The sequence below is a fragment of the Capsicum annuum genome, chromosome 7 (genome assembly GCF_002878395.1).
Source record: "Capsicum annuum cultivar UCD-10X-F1 chromosome 7, UCD10Xv1.1, whole genome shotgun sequence".
Classification (NCBI taxonomy): Eukaryota; Viridiplantae; Streptophyta; class Magnoliopsida; order Solanales; family Solanaceae; genus Capsicum; species Capsicum annuum.
The window spans coordinates 213,888,556-213,901,734 of NC_061117.1; the positions used below are offsets into that span (position 1 = coordinate 213,888,556).

A 13,179-nucleotide genomic window follows, 5' to 3' on the forward strand; every position below is an offset into this window, starting at 1 on the left:
GAGTAAATCCGACAGTAGCATTTACCAGTTTCGAATATTATCCTGGAGTTTCACTTTGTTAGTTCAAATACTTAATCCGAAATTCCACTTTTATAAGTTTGAAGTCCATAGAACCATCCTAAAGTTCGAACTTCTACAAATAAAATTTCAATTACACTATATTAAAAAACATTTTGGTCTTGCTTCGCAGCACAATCTCAAGAAATCATTCATATAATTCACATTGGTTCACCTAGGTTAGCTACAATACTGCACGGATCTATACTCACAACGCCTTATATCCATTGTTTTGAGACATTTTGGAATTGAATTTTTTTCTCTCCTTCAAACATCATGGTATGTCCCATCCAATAGAAAGATTATAAGCAAATAAAAAATACCAAGATCTACCAAAAATGCCTTGTTATGTGGATCTTCCTCTATTAGCACATCTAAGGTATCTTCCAATAATTTTTTAGTTGTAATTTCTGATTAAGGAATATACAATTCTGAACTTCCATTCTCCAATTTTATTTTATTATTTTTTTTAAAAGAAGAAGTTAATTTGGGTTTGTTAAGTGCCATCTGCCAAGTACTAATTAGTCATTACTATTCTTTTTTTTATTTTCTTTCCAATCATGTGTTTGATAGATACATTGCAGTCGATTCACGTTAGGAAATCTCACCATAGAGTGGAAAGTGTTTCCTAAGAAAGTCGATTCTGTATTCCAGGCTCAAATTCGAGACCTTTACCATTCCACCACAATATGATGTCATTACTACTCTGAGTTCTAGCAATAATAGTCTAAATCTTATTTAAAAAATTATTTAATTTTTGTTTACTACATACTTTCTTCTAAGGGGACTTCACCGGTCCTATAAAATCGAAAATTCCAGTTCATATTTTCTGACAGGAAACCGATCCAAGAACAGCGCTTGATGGATTCTTAATTTTTATTACATCCTTCGCTTTTAAATAGAATAATGTATTTTAACTTGATACTAAATTTTAAAAAATAAGAATTTTTTAAATCTTGTGATCTTAATTTTACCCTTTTTATAAAATTATACAACCAAATCTCTCTATAAGGACAACGTTTGTCTGAAAATTTCATAACTACTATATCATTTAACTGTTATAAATAAAAGTACGCAAAATTAGAAAAACTATGAAATATAAAAGACAAATATTAATAATTTTTTTCTCGTGAAATTATAAAATAACTTATGTGCATCATTTAAATACAATTTTTTTCTTTAAATTAGATATTCATACTTGAAATTTAATCTTGCATGCAATTAGTGATGATTACCATAAATATTTTAATATTTTATTTTGTACATAATGTATATTTCTTACAAAATATTATTACATAATATTTGAGTATGTTGTTATAGAGAGATAATTTTACAGAGAGTGTACCGTTGTAATAAACGATATTTTTTTGTTGTAGGTAGAATATTATTATAGAGAAGTAAATATAACATGAAAAATCAATTTCGAAGACAATCAGACCGCTCTAGTGAAATGCCATTATAACGAAGTGACGTTATGGAAAGGTATGACTTTCATTTTCATATGCATTTCTAAAGCGTTAAATATAAAAATAGACGGTCCCTCCGATCACTTTTAGTTGTTACTAATTTCTTAATTGAAATTCTACTTTTACTTGTCATTTTTAACATATCAAGAAGACAACTTTTCTATTTCTATTTACTCTTAGCATTAATTGTGTTTTCTCCATATTAATTTTAAGATATAATGTAAACATTATTTAATAGGAATACTTAGTCATGTTATTAATTATGTTGAGATTAATTAGATATTATCTATGCAAACAGTTAATTAGTTGAGACTGTGTGCAGCTTAGTTAGTTGATTAGTTAGTTAATTGTGATTAATTGTCTAGTGTGTTAGTTAGGGAATATAACATTAGCTGTAGACAACTGTCATTTCCTTCTTCCTTGTATAAATAGAACAGTACAGAAAAAATGAGATCACTTTCTGATTTTACAAAATATCTTCTCCATTTATGCTTCTCTTCTCCTTAGTTATCCAGTCGCTACTCAGATTATCTCCATCAATGGAGTTTTCACCTCAATTCATCTGAATTTTGACATGGTATCAGAGACAGTAATGTTGATTTTTCTTTTCCTTCGATTTTCATTTTCTCATACAACAAATCAAAGCTAATTTTTTTTTCTCGATTTGCACTTTTGCAATTCATCATTCCTCAATTCCAATTCATTCTTTTGTTGCATTGTTGATCTTCGTTATTTCTATTGATTCTTCATGGCTTCAGAAACTACGTCGAATTCTGAGTTTTCTCAAACATCACATGGAACACTCGATTCCTCCAATCCTCTGTATCTGCATCCTGCTGAAAATGCAGGATCAACTTTGCTTCCCGTTGTTTTTTATGGTACTAGTTACAGATCCTGGAGAAGAGGGATCCTTAGAGCATTATCTGTCAAGAACAAGCTCGACTTCATCAATGGCAATTCCAGATGACCAGCTGAAAATTCACTTACTTTTGGTCAGTAGAAAAGATGTGACAACATGGTGACCTCATGGCTCTTAAATTCATTCTCACGCGATTTAGTAGACAACCTACAATACGTCAATGATGCTCGAGAACTTTGGCAGGAGCTAGAGGACAGGTATGACCAAACAAATGGTGCAAAATTATACCAGTTGCAGAAGGAAATTAATGATATGTCCCAAGGAAATCTGGACATTACAAGCTACTACACAAGGATGAAAAGGTTATGGGAGGAGTTGAGCACTCTCAATACCACCGCTACTTGCAATTGCAATTGTACATGTGGTGCTAAGGCTACAATGCACAAGGTGGAGCAGGACAAAAGGTTAATTCGGTTTCTTATGGGCCTAAATAAAATTTACACTGCAGTGCGAGGTAATATTCTGATGATGAATCCGTTATCAAACATAGCTCAATATTTTTCTATTCTCATTCAAGAGGAGAAGCAACGAGAGGTCAAGCCTTATAATCAGTTAGATTTAACATCCACTTCACTGAATGTACATGGAGTAGCAAATACAACATTTAGAATAAATTATCAAGAAAAGCAAAGCTCAAATCAGTTCAATAGGCAAGGAAACAGTCATTATAATACACAGTCCCTCAATCATTACAACAGACAAGGTGGAGCATCTTTCGGCAGAAATCAGTTTAATGGTGGTAACTCTAATGGTCCTGTTGTTTATAGAGCAGGATTTTCAGCATAGAAACCTCATATTTTTTGTGGCTACTGCAAGAAAACTGGCCACACTAAAGATAAGTGTTATCGTTTGCATGGATTCCCACAGTATTTGAAGTTTACGAAAGAAAAAAACTCAACTTCTATTTCACATGTTCATGGAAGCTACTCTAAAGGAACAGATAGATATGGTAGTGAACAAAGCCACAATCATAAACAATGGACCAATTATCAAACTAACAACAAAGGAATTCAAAGCTTGTCCAAAAAGATATAATCAGCTAGTCAATCTTCTCACCCACTTTCAACCAATAGAAGCTGGACAAGACTCAACCAACATCAATATCACCAATAGAGCAGTGAACTTTACAGGTATAATGACTTGTCACTCTTTCATAACTAAGATTGGTTAACTCACTTATGATTGTAACTCATTATTTGTTGACTCCTGGATTTTAGATTCAGGGGACTCCCATCACATAACTTTTAAAAAATTAATACTGACCAACACTAGAATATTACTATCCTTTCTTGTGACCCTACCAAATGGATATAAGGTTAGAGTGACCAAAATTGGTGATGCTTCTCTTAGTCCAGCTATGAATTTGTATAAAGTGTTGTGTGCGCCTAGCTTCAAATTTAATCATATTTCTATAAATTGCTTAACTTCACAACTTCAAAGCAATGTTAGTTTCAACAGTGTGTGTTGCATGTTACAGGCCCCTTCACTGAAGAGGCCTCTGGAGATTGGTAAAGCCAAAGATAGTTTTACTACCTTTGCTTAAAGTGTCACAATAAGTGTTTAGGTGTTAATCCATCCTACAGTCTGTTTCCATTGTCTAATTCTGTCTTTAGTTTGTCTAAATCTAGTTCTGGTTCCTATAATTTTGATTTGCATGTTACGTCTCTATCCACAACCAATTTTGTAAATAATTCATCCTCTATGAATAAAGGAACCCATTCTACCTTGAGTCAATCTTTATTTTCCAGTTCTATAGAAAACAGTGATGATTTTCTCTGGCATTTAAGGCTAGGTTATGTACCCTTTGTGAAAATGAGAAGAATATCCTCACTCCCACCATTATCACCCAGACAACCTTTTGACTGCTCAATTTGTCCAATGACAGGATAAACTAGACAATCCTTCCCTAAAAAGACCACAATCACAACAGAACCCTTTGATCTACTACATGTTGACATGTGGGGACCATATCACACCACCACCCATGACAACCACATATACTTTATTACCATTGTTGATGACTCTAGTAGATCAACCTAGACTCATTTGATGAATTGCAAGAGTAATGCTCTTCAAGTTATTAAAACTTTTATTTTCCTGGTTGAAAATCAATATTCCACCACCATAAAGGTCATTAGGACTGACAATGGCCTTGAATTTGTTAATAATGAAACTAAACAATACTTTCAGTCCAAAGGAATAATACATCAGAAAACCTGTCCCTATACTCCACAACAAAATGGTGTTGTGGAGAGAAAACATAAACATCTCCTTGAAATAGCAAGAGCACTATTGTATCAATCAAAATTACCCTTCAAATATTGGGGAGAATGCATTTTAATAGCCACTTACTTAATAAACAGATTACCATCCTCAGTTTTAAAGAACAAATGGCCATATGAGATATTACACTAAAAACCACCAGTGTATAGTCATTTGAAAGCTTTTGGATGCCTTTGATTTCCGACCACTCTCAAGAATCACAAAGACAAGTTTGAACCAAGATCCAACCCTCATATTTTTGTAGGATATCCTTTTAGATTCAAAGGTTAAAAGGTTCTCGACTTGGCCACTAGGAGATTATATGTTTCTAGGGATGTCCTATTCTATGAAAATATTTTTCCTTTTGATATGTCTTCAAATCACTCTACATTTTCTTCTTGTCTAAAGTTAATGCAGTCTTATTCAAATTCAAATACTGACACACACACCACTAATACAAGTCATCTAGATACAAGAGAAGTCACTGATTATGTCACTAATCATCCTATTCATGAGCCCATGACTACTAGTGAAGAGGCATCTTTGTCACCAGACCAATTTGTACCAACATAAGAACATAATTCTACACAACCTACAACTAATTCCACAAATGATTTAATATTTTTGCATCACACTACACCACAATCCTCAACTACTTCTTCTCAACCACCTGCACCAAGGAGGTTATCTAGAACTTATACCATACCAGCTTACTTATAAGAATACAAGTACACTCTGCCTACTCTACACCCAAACACCGCTTTAACCTTTAATATTTCCTTTTCTTCTCCAACCACATCCTCCAAAGTTCTTTACTTTGTTACCAATAACACTTCATTCACATCACTTAATCAAGATAGTCAACAGATAATAAGAAACACATCACTAAACAGTGAGCTATATCTTATGAAGAGGCAGTTTTAAACCCTGCTTGGCAAGCTGCCATGACACAAGAGTTTGAAGCATTATATGCAAATAATACTTGGGATCTACTAACATTACCTGCTGATAAAAGGGCTATCAGATGTGTCATGACCCGATCCGGGACCCTAGCCATGGTGATCATCCTAAACCCTAATGATTCGGACACTCTTTTACGTCTGGTAATCATGCACAATACTAGAATGATAAAGAAAAAAATGTGGAAATAAAATAAACTGAATCATGGTCATATTCTTAAATTTGTTTAATAGAATGAAAATAAGTTTTCAACATCTGAACATCATCTCTTTCAATCTGCGAAATCTCTACTACATACGACATCAGTAAACTATCTAAATCTGGGACAAGGCCCCAGTAGACCCAAAACAATATAAATAACAACTAGCTGAAAACCATTAGGCCTTCCAAAATAGAGAAGGCTTACCAACTGCACTCTTTACTTCTGTCTGAAAACTTTACGGCTTAGCAGGACCTCTAGATTGAGCCTCAAACCCTAAAATATAGGGGGTTCAATACAATTGTACAGGTATGCAGAGAAATTCCAATTTTTTTTTATTCAACATAGGTAAGAGCAGTTTAGAAAATAGTTCATAAATATACATATGCAAAGAAAACACATGGGTATATTTAAAGGACTCTAAACAATTATCTAAACTCCCTGACACACTCTTTATTTTTACTTCTGTGCTAGGTGGTATACCCTACAACTCTGAAATTTCATGAGCTATATGGAATCTGCCCTTAACTCGCCAGCCAAGCCCCCAACCCGAGTTTGCCGCAAGGGTTGGAGTCTCTGTCTCTGATACGCCACAGGGTAATAGGCTAGCGTATAATCCCGCTAGGGGATGAAATGAACCCATATCGGCAAAACACAATTTTGGGCTAGGAGTTCTTGAACTCAAGCCTTCTTCAGGCAACTACCTAACTCTCTTTAAGCCCATTTTTAGCTCTTTAAAACATGTATTCTCTGAAATCAAAATCTAAAAACTCTATCTCTTTTATGACATACATTTTTATATTGTATCGTCATACCATTGACTTGCAAGTCGCATCTCTGGGCCATTCATAGCATATTATAATCTCTTTTTTTAAAACATGAAGTTTGAGACCACCATATCAATCAATAAATTCAAAAGGGCTCTTGCTTTAAACTCATGTGAACATATGCATGAAACTCTCTCTTTTTAACCTTTCAACAACATGTGGTGGTCATGAAATTTATGACAAATCATGAAATTCTTTTAGCAATTCTCTTAACATTTAACATCAAATAAACTGTCTCCTCTTAAGTTCAAAATCATAATCAAGTCATAAACCAAAGATCAAGTCATTCATATCATGCTTCCTCATAAAGAAATCGAGTATTTCATAACACATATAGGAACAACCAGCTTAACAACAAGAGAGGGATGTTTATTGGCTTATGCTCTCCATTTAAATTCTCAAATCTTAATTTTATACATACATATATAAGATTTCTAATCAAATTTGGGGGAAAGGCCTCAAGACTAAAACAATAGTATCATTAAAGCATTCATAATGCAAGATTGAAAACATAATTTCCTCAACTTCTTTTAAAATTTCATGATTTTTATAACTTTAAATCTTATTCAATGTGTTTTCAATAAGCCCATGAAGTTTAGAAAAAACCTACGTACCTTAGATTACTTAGGAAAAAGAGCGGAGCCCAAATCTTGACTAAGTTCTTGATACTCTTGGCTTCTAAAGATACATTTCTTGATCTTTGTGGAAAACCTAGGGTCTTGATTAAAGAGAGAGAAGTAGTTTTCTGATATATTTTGCCCTAATAACACCTTAATTTCATGTTATGGCACAGTTATGATGAGGAAAAAAGACTAATTTGCCCTTCCTAAGGTCGGTTATTCAAAATAAATTTGTAAACTGAGCACCGACGCGTTACCTGATACGATACATTGAGATCACGTCGATCCACTATTTCATCGACGCTATCATTGATGTAGTGTGTCGACTTCACGTTGGGTCACTATTTTCAATATCTAAACACCCCTCAAACGATGCTAAAAAATTCCAAAACTTACCCGAGATGTACTAATAACTTCCTCGATCATGGAACAACTTAAAAATCAGCTTTACGGGGTCGGAAAGGTCAAAAATAAAATCATCAAAGATTAGGAGCTCAAAATATGACTAAGTCCTCTTGACACTTCAAAATATTTTCAGAAGATCGACCCTCCAAGCATACCACGAAGTGACATAATGTCGAGAAAACTATGGGGTGTTACATTATCCCCCCCTTGGGATCATTCATCCCCGAATGATTACACAGAACACATGTAAACACAATTTATCCTAGTGAATATGAGATAAAAAGAATAAGGCAAGGATTGTACCTTCTATTTTGTCATTCACCGAATTAAAAATGTTTTGGATATCTTGCACGTATGTCATTCTCTGATTCCCAAGTAGCTTCTTCAACTTTTTGATTTTTCCACAACACCTTAATCGAAGCTATTTCCTTGCTTCTCAACTTCTGGACTTGACGATCTAGAATAGCAACAAGTTCTTCTTTATATGTCAAGGAGTCTATTACCTTGATCTCCTTTACAGGAAACACTAGAGAATAATCTCTAATACACTTCTTCAACCTGGACACATAAAATACGAGATGGACAAAAGCCATATTTGTAGGAAACTCTAACTCATAAGCGACCCCACCTATCCTTTTCACAATCTGATATGGTCCAATATAGCAAGGAATCGACTTTTCTTTCTTTCTAAATTGCATGACTCCCTTTATAGGGGAGACCTTTAGAAACACCCAATCACCAACCTCAAATTACAACTCTCTCATTATAATATCGGTGTAGGATTTCTGATGACTCTGAGCTATCTTGAGTCGTTCTTTAATGACTTTCACCTTTTCCATTGCCTGATGAACCAGGTCATGCCTAAACAACCACGTCTCACCCACTTCATACCACCCAACTGGTGATCTACATCTTCTCCCATAAAGTGTTTTAAAAGGAGCCATTTTAATACTGGTATGGTAGCTATTATTGTAGGCGAACTATATCAATCTACCCAACTACCTTTGAAGTTAATTACAAAGGCTCTTAACTTATCCTCAAGGGTCTAAATGGTGCACTCTGCTTGCCCATCAGTCTAAGGGTGGAATGCAGTACTCAGGTTCACTTGGGTACCTAAACCCATCTGAAAAGATCTCCAAAATTGTGATGAGAATTGCGTACCTCGATCGGATATAATAAATACAGGTTCCCCATGAAAGGAAACTATTTCTTCAATGTACATCTTGGCGTAATCATCTCCCAAATAGTTAGTCCTCAAAGGTAAAAAGTGAGCTGACTTGGTCAGTCGATCCACAATTACCCAAATGGAATCATAATAGTTTTGATACCTTGGAAGTCCCATTACGAAGTCCATATTGATCATCTCCCACTTCCACATAGGCAAAGCTATCTCTTGGGAAGTACCACCTGGCCTCGGATGTTCCACTTTAACTTGTTGGCAATTCAAACACTTGGAAACAAAATCAGCCATATCATGCTTCAAATTATTCCACCCATATATAGTTTTAAGATCATGGTACATTTTAGTAGAGCCTGGGTGAATAACATACTTCGAAGTGTGAGCTTCATTAAGAATTCTTTTCCGCAAACCATCCATATCTGGCATACATAACCTACTTTGATATCTCAAAATCCCATCATCGCTAATTTCAAAAGTCATCACTTTCTGCTGACCCACATCTTTCTTGATTTGCATCAAAATAGGGTCCTCGACCTGCTTCTCCTTCACTTCAGCACATAAGAAGGATCTTGCTATCTCATGCATAACTAGTCCTCCATCTTCGAAATCCAGAAGTCGCACCCTTAGATTAGTTAGCCGGTGAATATCTTTCACCATCTCCCTTTTTAATTCCTTAACATGTGAAGGAATGCCCATAGATAGTCTACTGAGGGCTTCATACACCATATTCGCCTTGTCTGGATGATAGTGCAGGCTCATGTCATAATACTTCAAAAGTTTGAACCAACCCCTTTGCCTGATATTTAATTCTTTCTGCGATAAAAAATACTGTAAACTTTTATGGTCAGTGAAAATATCAACTTGTACCCTATAAAGATAGTGCCGCCATATCTTAAGAGAAAATACCACAACTGCTAGCTCCAATTTATAGGTGGGGTAGTTTAGCTCGTGCACCTTCAACTGCCTAGATGCATAAGCTACCACCTTACCATACTGCATAAGTACACACCCAAGTCCTACCCGAGATGTATCAAAATACACCACAAAACCCTCTGTACCTTCAGGAAGGGTCAAAACAGGTGCAATAGTCAACTTGTCCTTCATTTTTTTAAAGCTATTCTCACAAGATTCAGACCACACAAACTTTACCTTTTTCTGTGTCAACCTGGTAAGAAGAGCAGCTATGGAAGAAAAACTTTCTATGAACCTTCTGTAATACCCTGCCAAACCCAAGAAGTTTCGAATATCAATTGGAGTCGTGGGTCTGGGCCATTTCTTTACTACCTCAATCTTGTGGGGAACAACCTTTACTCCCCCACTAGACATAATAAGTCCTAAGAAAGCAATAGCATTAAGCCGGAATTCATACTTGGAAAATTTTACATACAATCTATGATCTTTGAGGGTCTGAAGAATAATTCAGAGGTGACTGACTTGATCCTCCTTATTCTTAGATTAAACCAAAATGTCATCAATGAAAACTATGATAAATAAATCTAGAAACTGGCGAAACATCCTATTCATTAGGTCCATGAAAGCTGGAGGAGCATTAGTCAATCCAAAGGATATGACTAAGAATTCATAATGACTGTATCGGGTTCGAAAAGCTATTTTGGGAATATTAGCCTCCCTAATCATCAACTGATGATACCCTAAATGAAGGTCTATCTTTGAAAAACACTTAGCACCTTGAAGTTGGTCAAAGATATCATCAATTCTAGGAAGTGGATATTTATTCTTGATAGTGACCTTATTCAGCTAGCGGTAGTCTGTACACATACAAAGGGAACCATCTTTTTTTATGTACAAAAAGTATAGGTGCACCCCTAGGAGAAACACTAGGATGGATTAAGCCTTTATCAGGAAGATCTGCTAGTTGCTCTTTCAACTCTTTCAATTCAGCAAAAGCCATTCTATATGGTGAAATAGAAATAGGATGGGTGTTCGGAAATAAATCAATACCAAAATCTATCTCCCTATCAGGTGGTATACCTAGGAGATAATCGGGAAAGACTTCTAAAAATTCACTAACCACGGGGACAAACTAAAGAGAAGGACTTTCAGTATTCAAATCTTTAACCCAAATAAGATGATACAAATAAACCTTAGAAATAAGATTACGGGCTCTAGAGTAAGATATGAATTTACCTTTAGGTGCTAAAGAATACCTCTCCCACTCTATCACAAGTTTATTCAAAAAAAAGAAAGTAACGTTTCGGGTTCTACAATTAAGAGTGGCATAACATGAATGGAGCCAGTCCATTCCTAAAATAGCATTAAAATCAATCATGTCAAGCTCTATAAGGTCTACCACGGTATCATGACTACAAACAGACATAACACAATTTCTATATACCCTCCTAGCCACAATAGAATCACCTACAAGAGTGGAAACAGAGAAAGGTTCTGCAATAACTTCGAGCTCAAACCCAAAATCAACTGCTACATATGGGGTCACATAAGACAAGGTAGACCTGGGATAAAGTAGCACATATACATTATGGAAGAATATTTGTAACATACTTATGACTACATCTGGGGAAGCCTGTACATCCTGACGGTTGGACAAATCATACAACCAGTTGCGATCGCTCCCGGTAGCTGAAGTAGCTCTTTTTGGAGGTGGTGGTTGCACGGAGGAATTAGCTTGCGAGTTAGTTCCCCCGATATTACCTCTCGTTGTCGGGCACTCTCTCTGGATATGACCTGGTTAGCCATAAGAATATTATACCATTATACCAATCTAGAACCTCTCTAGGTGGTGCCTCCCACACGTGTTATAGCAAGGATAAGACCTATCAGGTTGTGCCACACTCTCTTGTAATTGTGTACCCTGTACTCTCGATCCGTAGCTAGGTTAAAAATTCTAGAATCGCCGATCTGCTGGAGGTCTGGGCGCTGGGGCGCTGGGCGCTGGCCACAGGCTGGGCATTACTCCAAGACATTTTTTTTGGCCATCTGTTACCCTAGTTACCATCTTGGTACTGACTATGGTTCATCTTGGTACTGACTATGGTTCTGGTCTACTGGTATGGCCCTCTTGGCCTGTGTAACGCCTTGAGTCTGGTACCCCGAATGCTACACGGTGCTACCAATCCCGAAGGACCACTAGCTAACCCATGACTGATACCTGCTATGAGGATTGTATTATAGTAATACTGTAATAACAATATAACTAAAATAAATGTGCAAATCTGGCAGAAAACTTTCCATAAGGTTTAAAATTGAAATAAGCAATGTCTGATCAAGGTATAATAATACCAAAACTAAAAACAACTATCTAAAATACTCTAGTCTGAAAAGCCTCTAAACTGTCTAAACTGTCTAAACTGTGGAGATGATGGGACAATTCCCCAACTAACTTCGACTGCTGAAATAACTAACTCCTGAAATAATAAAATAAAAAAATAATCATGTCCTCAAACTATGAGGACTCACCACTGACTCTGTCTGCTGAAATCTAAACTGCTAAGTGTGATCGGGAACTTGAGAATCTGAACCTATGGTATAAAACACCATAGAAGAAGAGAAAAATATGCATAAGTACGTGAGAATGTACTGGTATGCAAAGTGAGGTAGGCTGAATGCATGGGTTCATATGCATGAACAATAATAACTGAATAACATGAGTATGACTGAATGAGAGTACATTCATTAATACGTAAATTGGAACTGGGGTCGTGATAACACTGAATATTGAGTTCTGAATACTAAAGTACTGACATCTGAGTTTACTAGTACTGGGATACTGAATAACTGAGTCTACTGATGTTGATATCTGAGTTTACTGATAACTGATATCTAAGTTTACTGGTACAATATTATTGATAACCGGTAACTGAGTGACTGTTTCTGATAGTCCTAAAATTATAAAACTATCTGAGTTCTATACTGTACTGGATGACTATATCTGACAGTCTTGATTCTAAAGTACTATCTGAGTTTTTTACTGAGCTAAGTAACTGTATCTAACAGTCCTGAATCTGTAAAACTGAACTAAGTTTTATTATTAAGACTGTATCTAAAACTGAAACTGTGGGATGTAATCATCTAACTGACATGCGCCGAAACTAAACTGGTGGGGTCCAACCTGTAACTCCAGTTGGAAGGGTATCAATACCATGCCACGGGTAAATACAAGCTATGAGTTAACCCTCTACAGATAGGGAACTTCTCTGTCAACCCCTTATTGGTAGGAGAACTCGAATCAGCTATATTAACCCTACACTCGTAGGGGTATATCTTAACCTACACTGGCTACGTAGTTCTGGATCACACCCTCTG

At 35.8% G+C, this 13,179-nt stretch overlaps 1 protein-coding gene across 1 annotated transcript; it reads left to right on the plus strand.

Annotated features, from left to right (window-relative positions):
* Positions 1-2,271: 2,271 nt before the first annotated feature.
* On the plus strand, positions 2,272-3,228 carry LOC107876844. Its single transcript, XM_016723678.2, has 2 exons — positions 2,272-2,476; positions 2,585-3,228. Exons 1-2 carry the CDS (start codon positions 2,272-2,274, stop codon positions 3,226-3,228), a joined length of 849 nt encoding a protein of 282 aa, XP_016579164.2.
* The last annotated feature ends 9,951 nt before the right edge of the window (positions 3,229-13,179 follow it).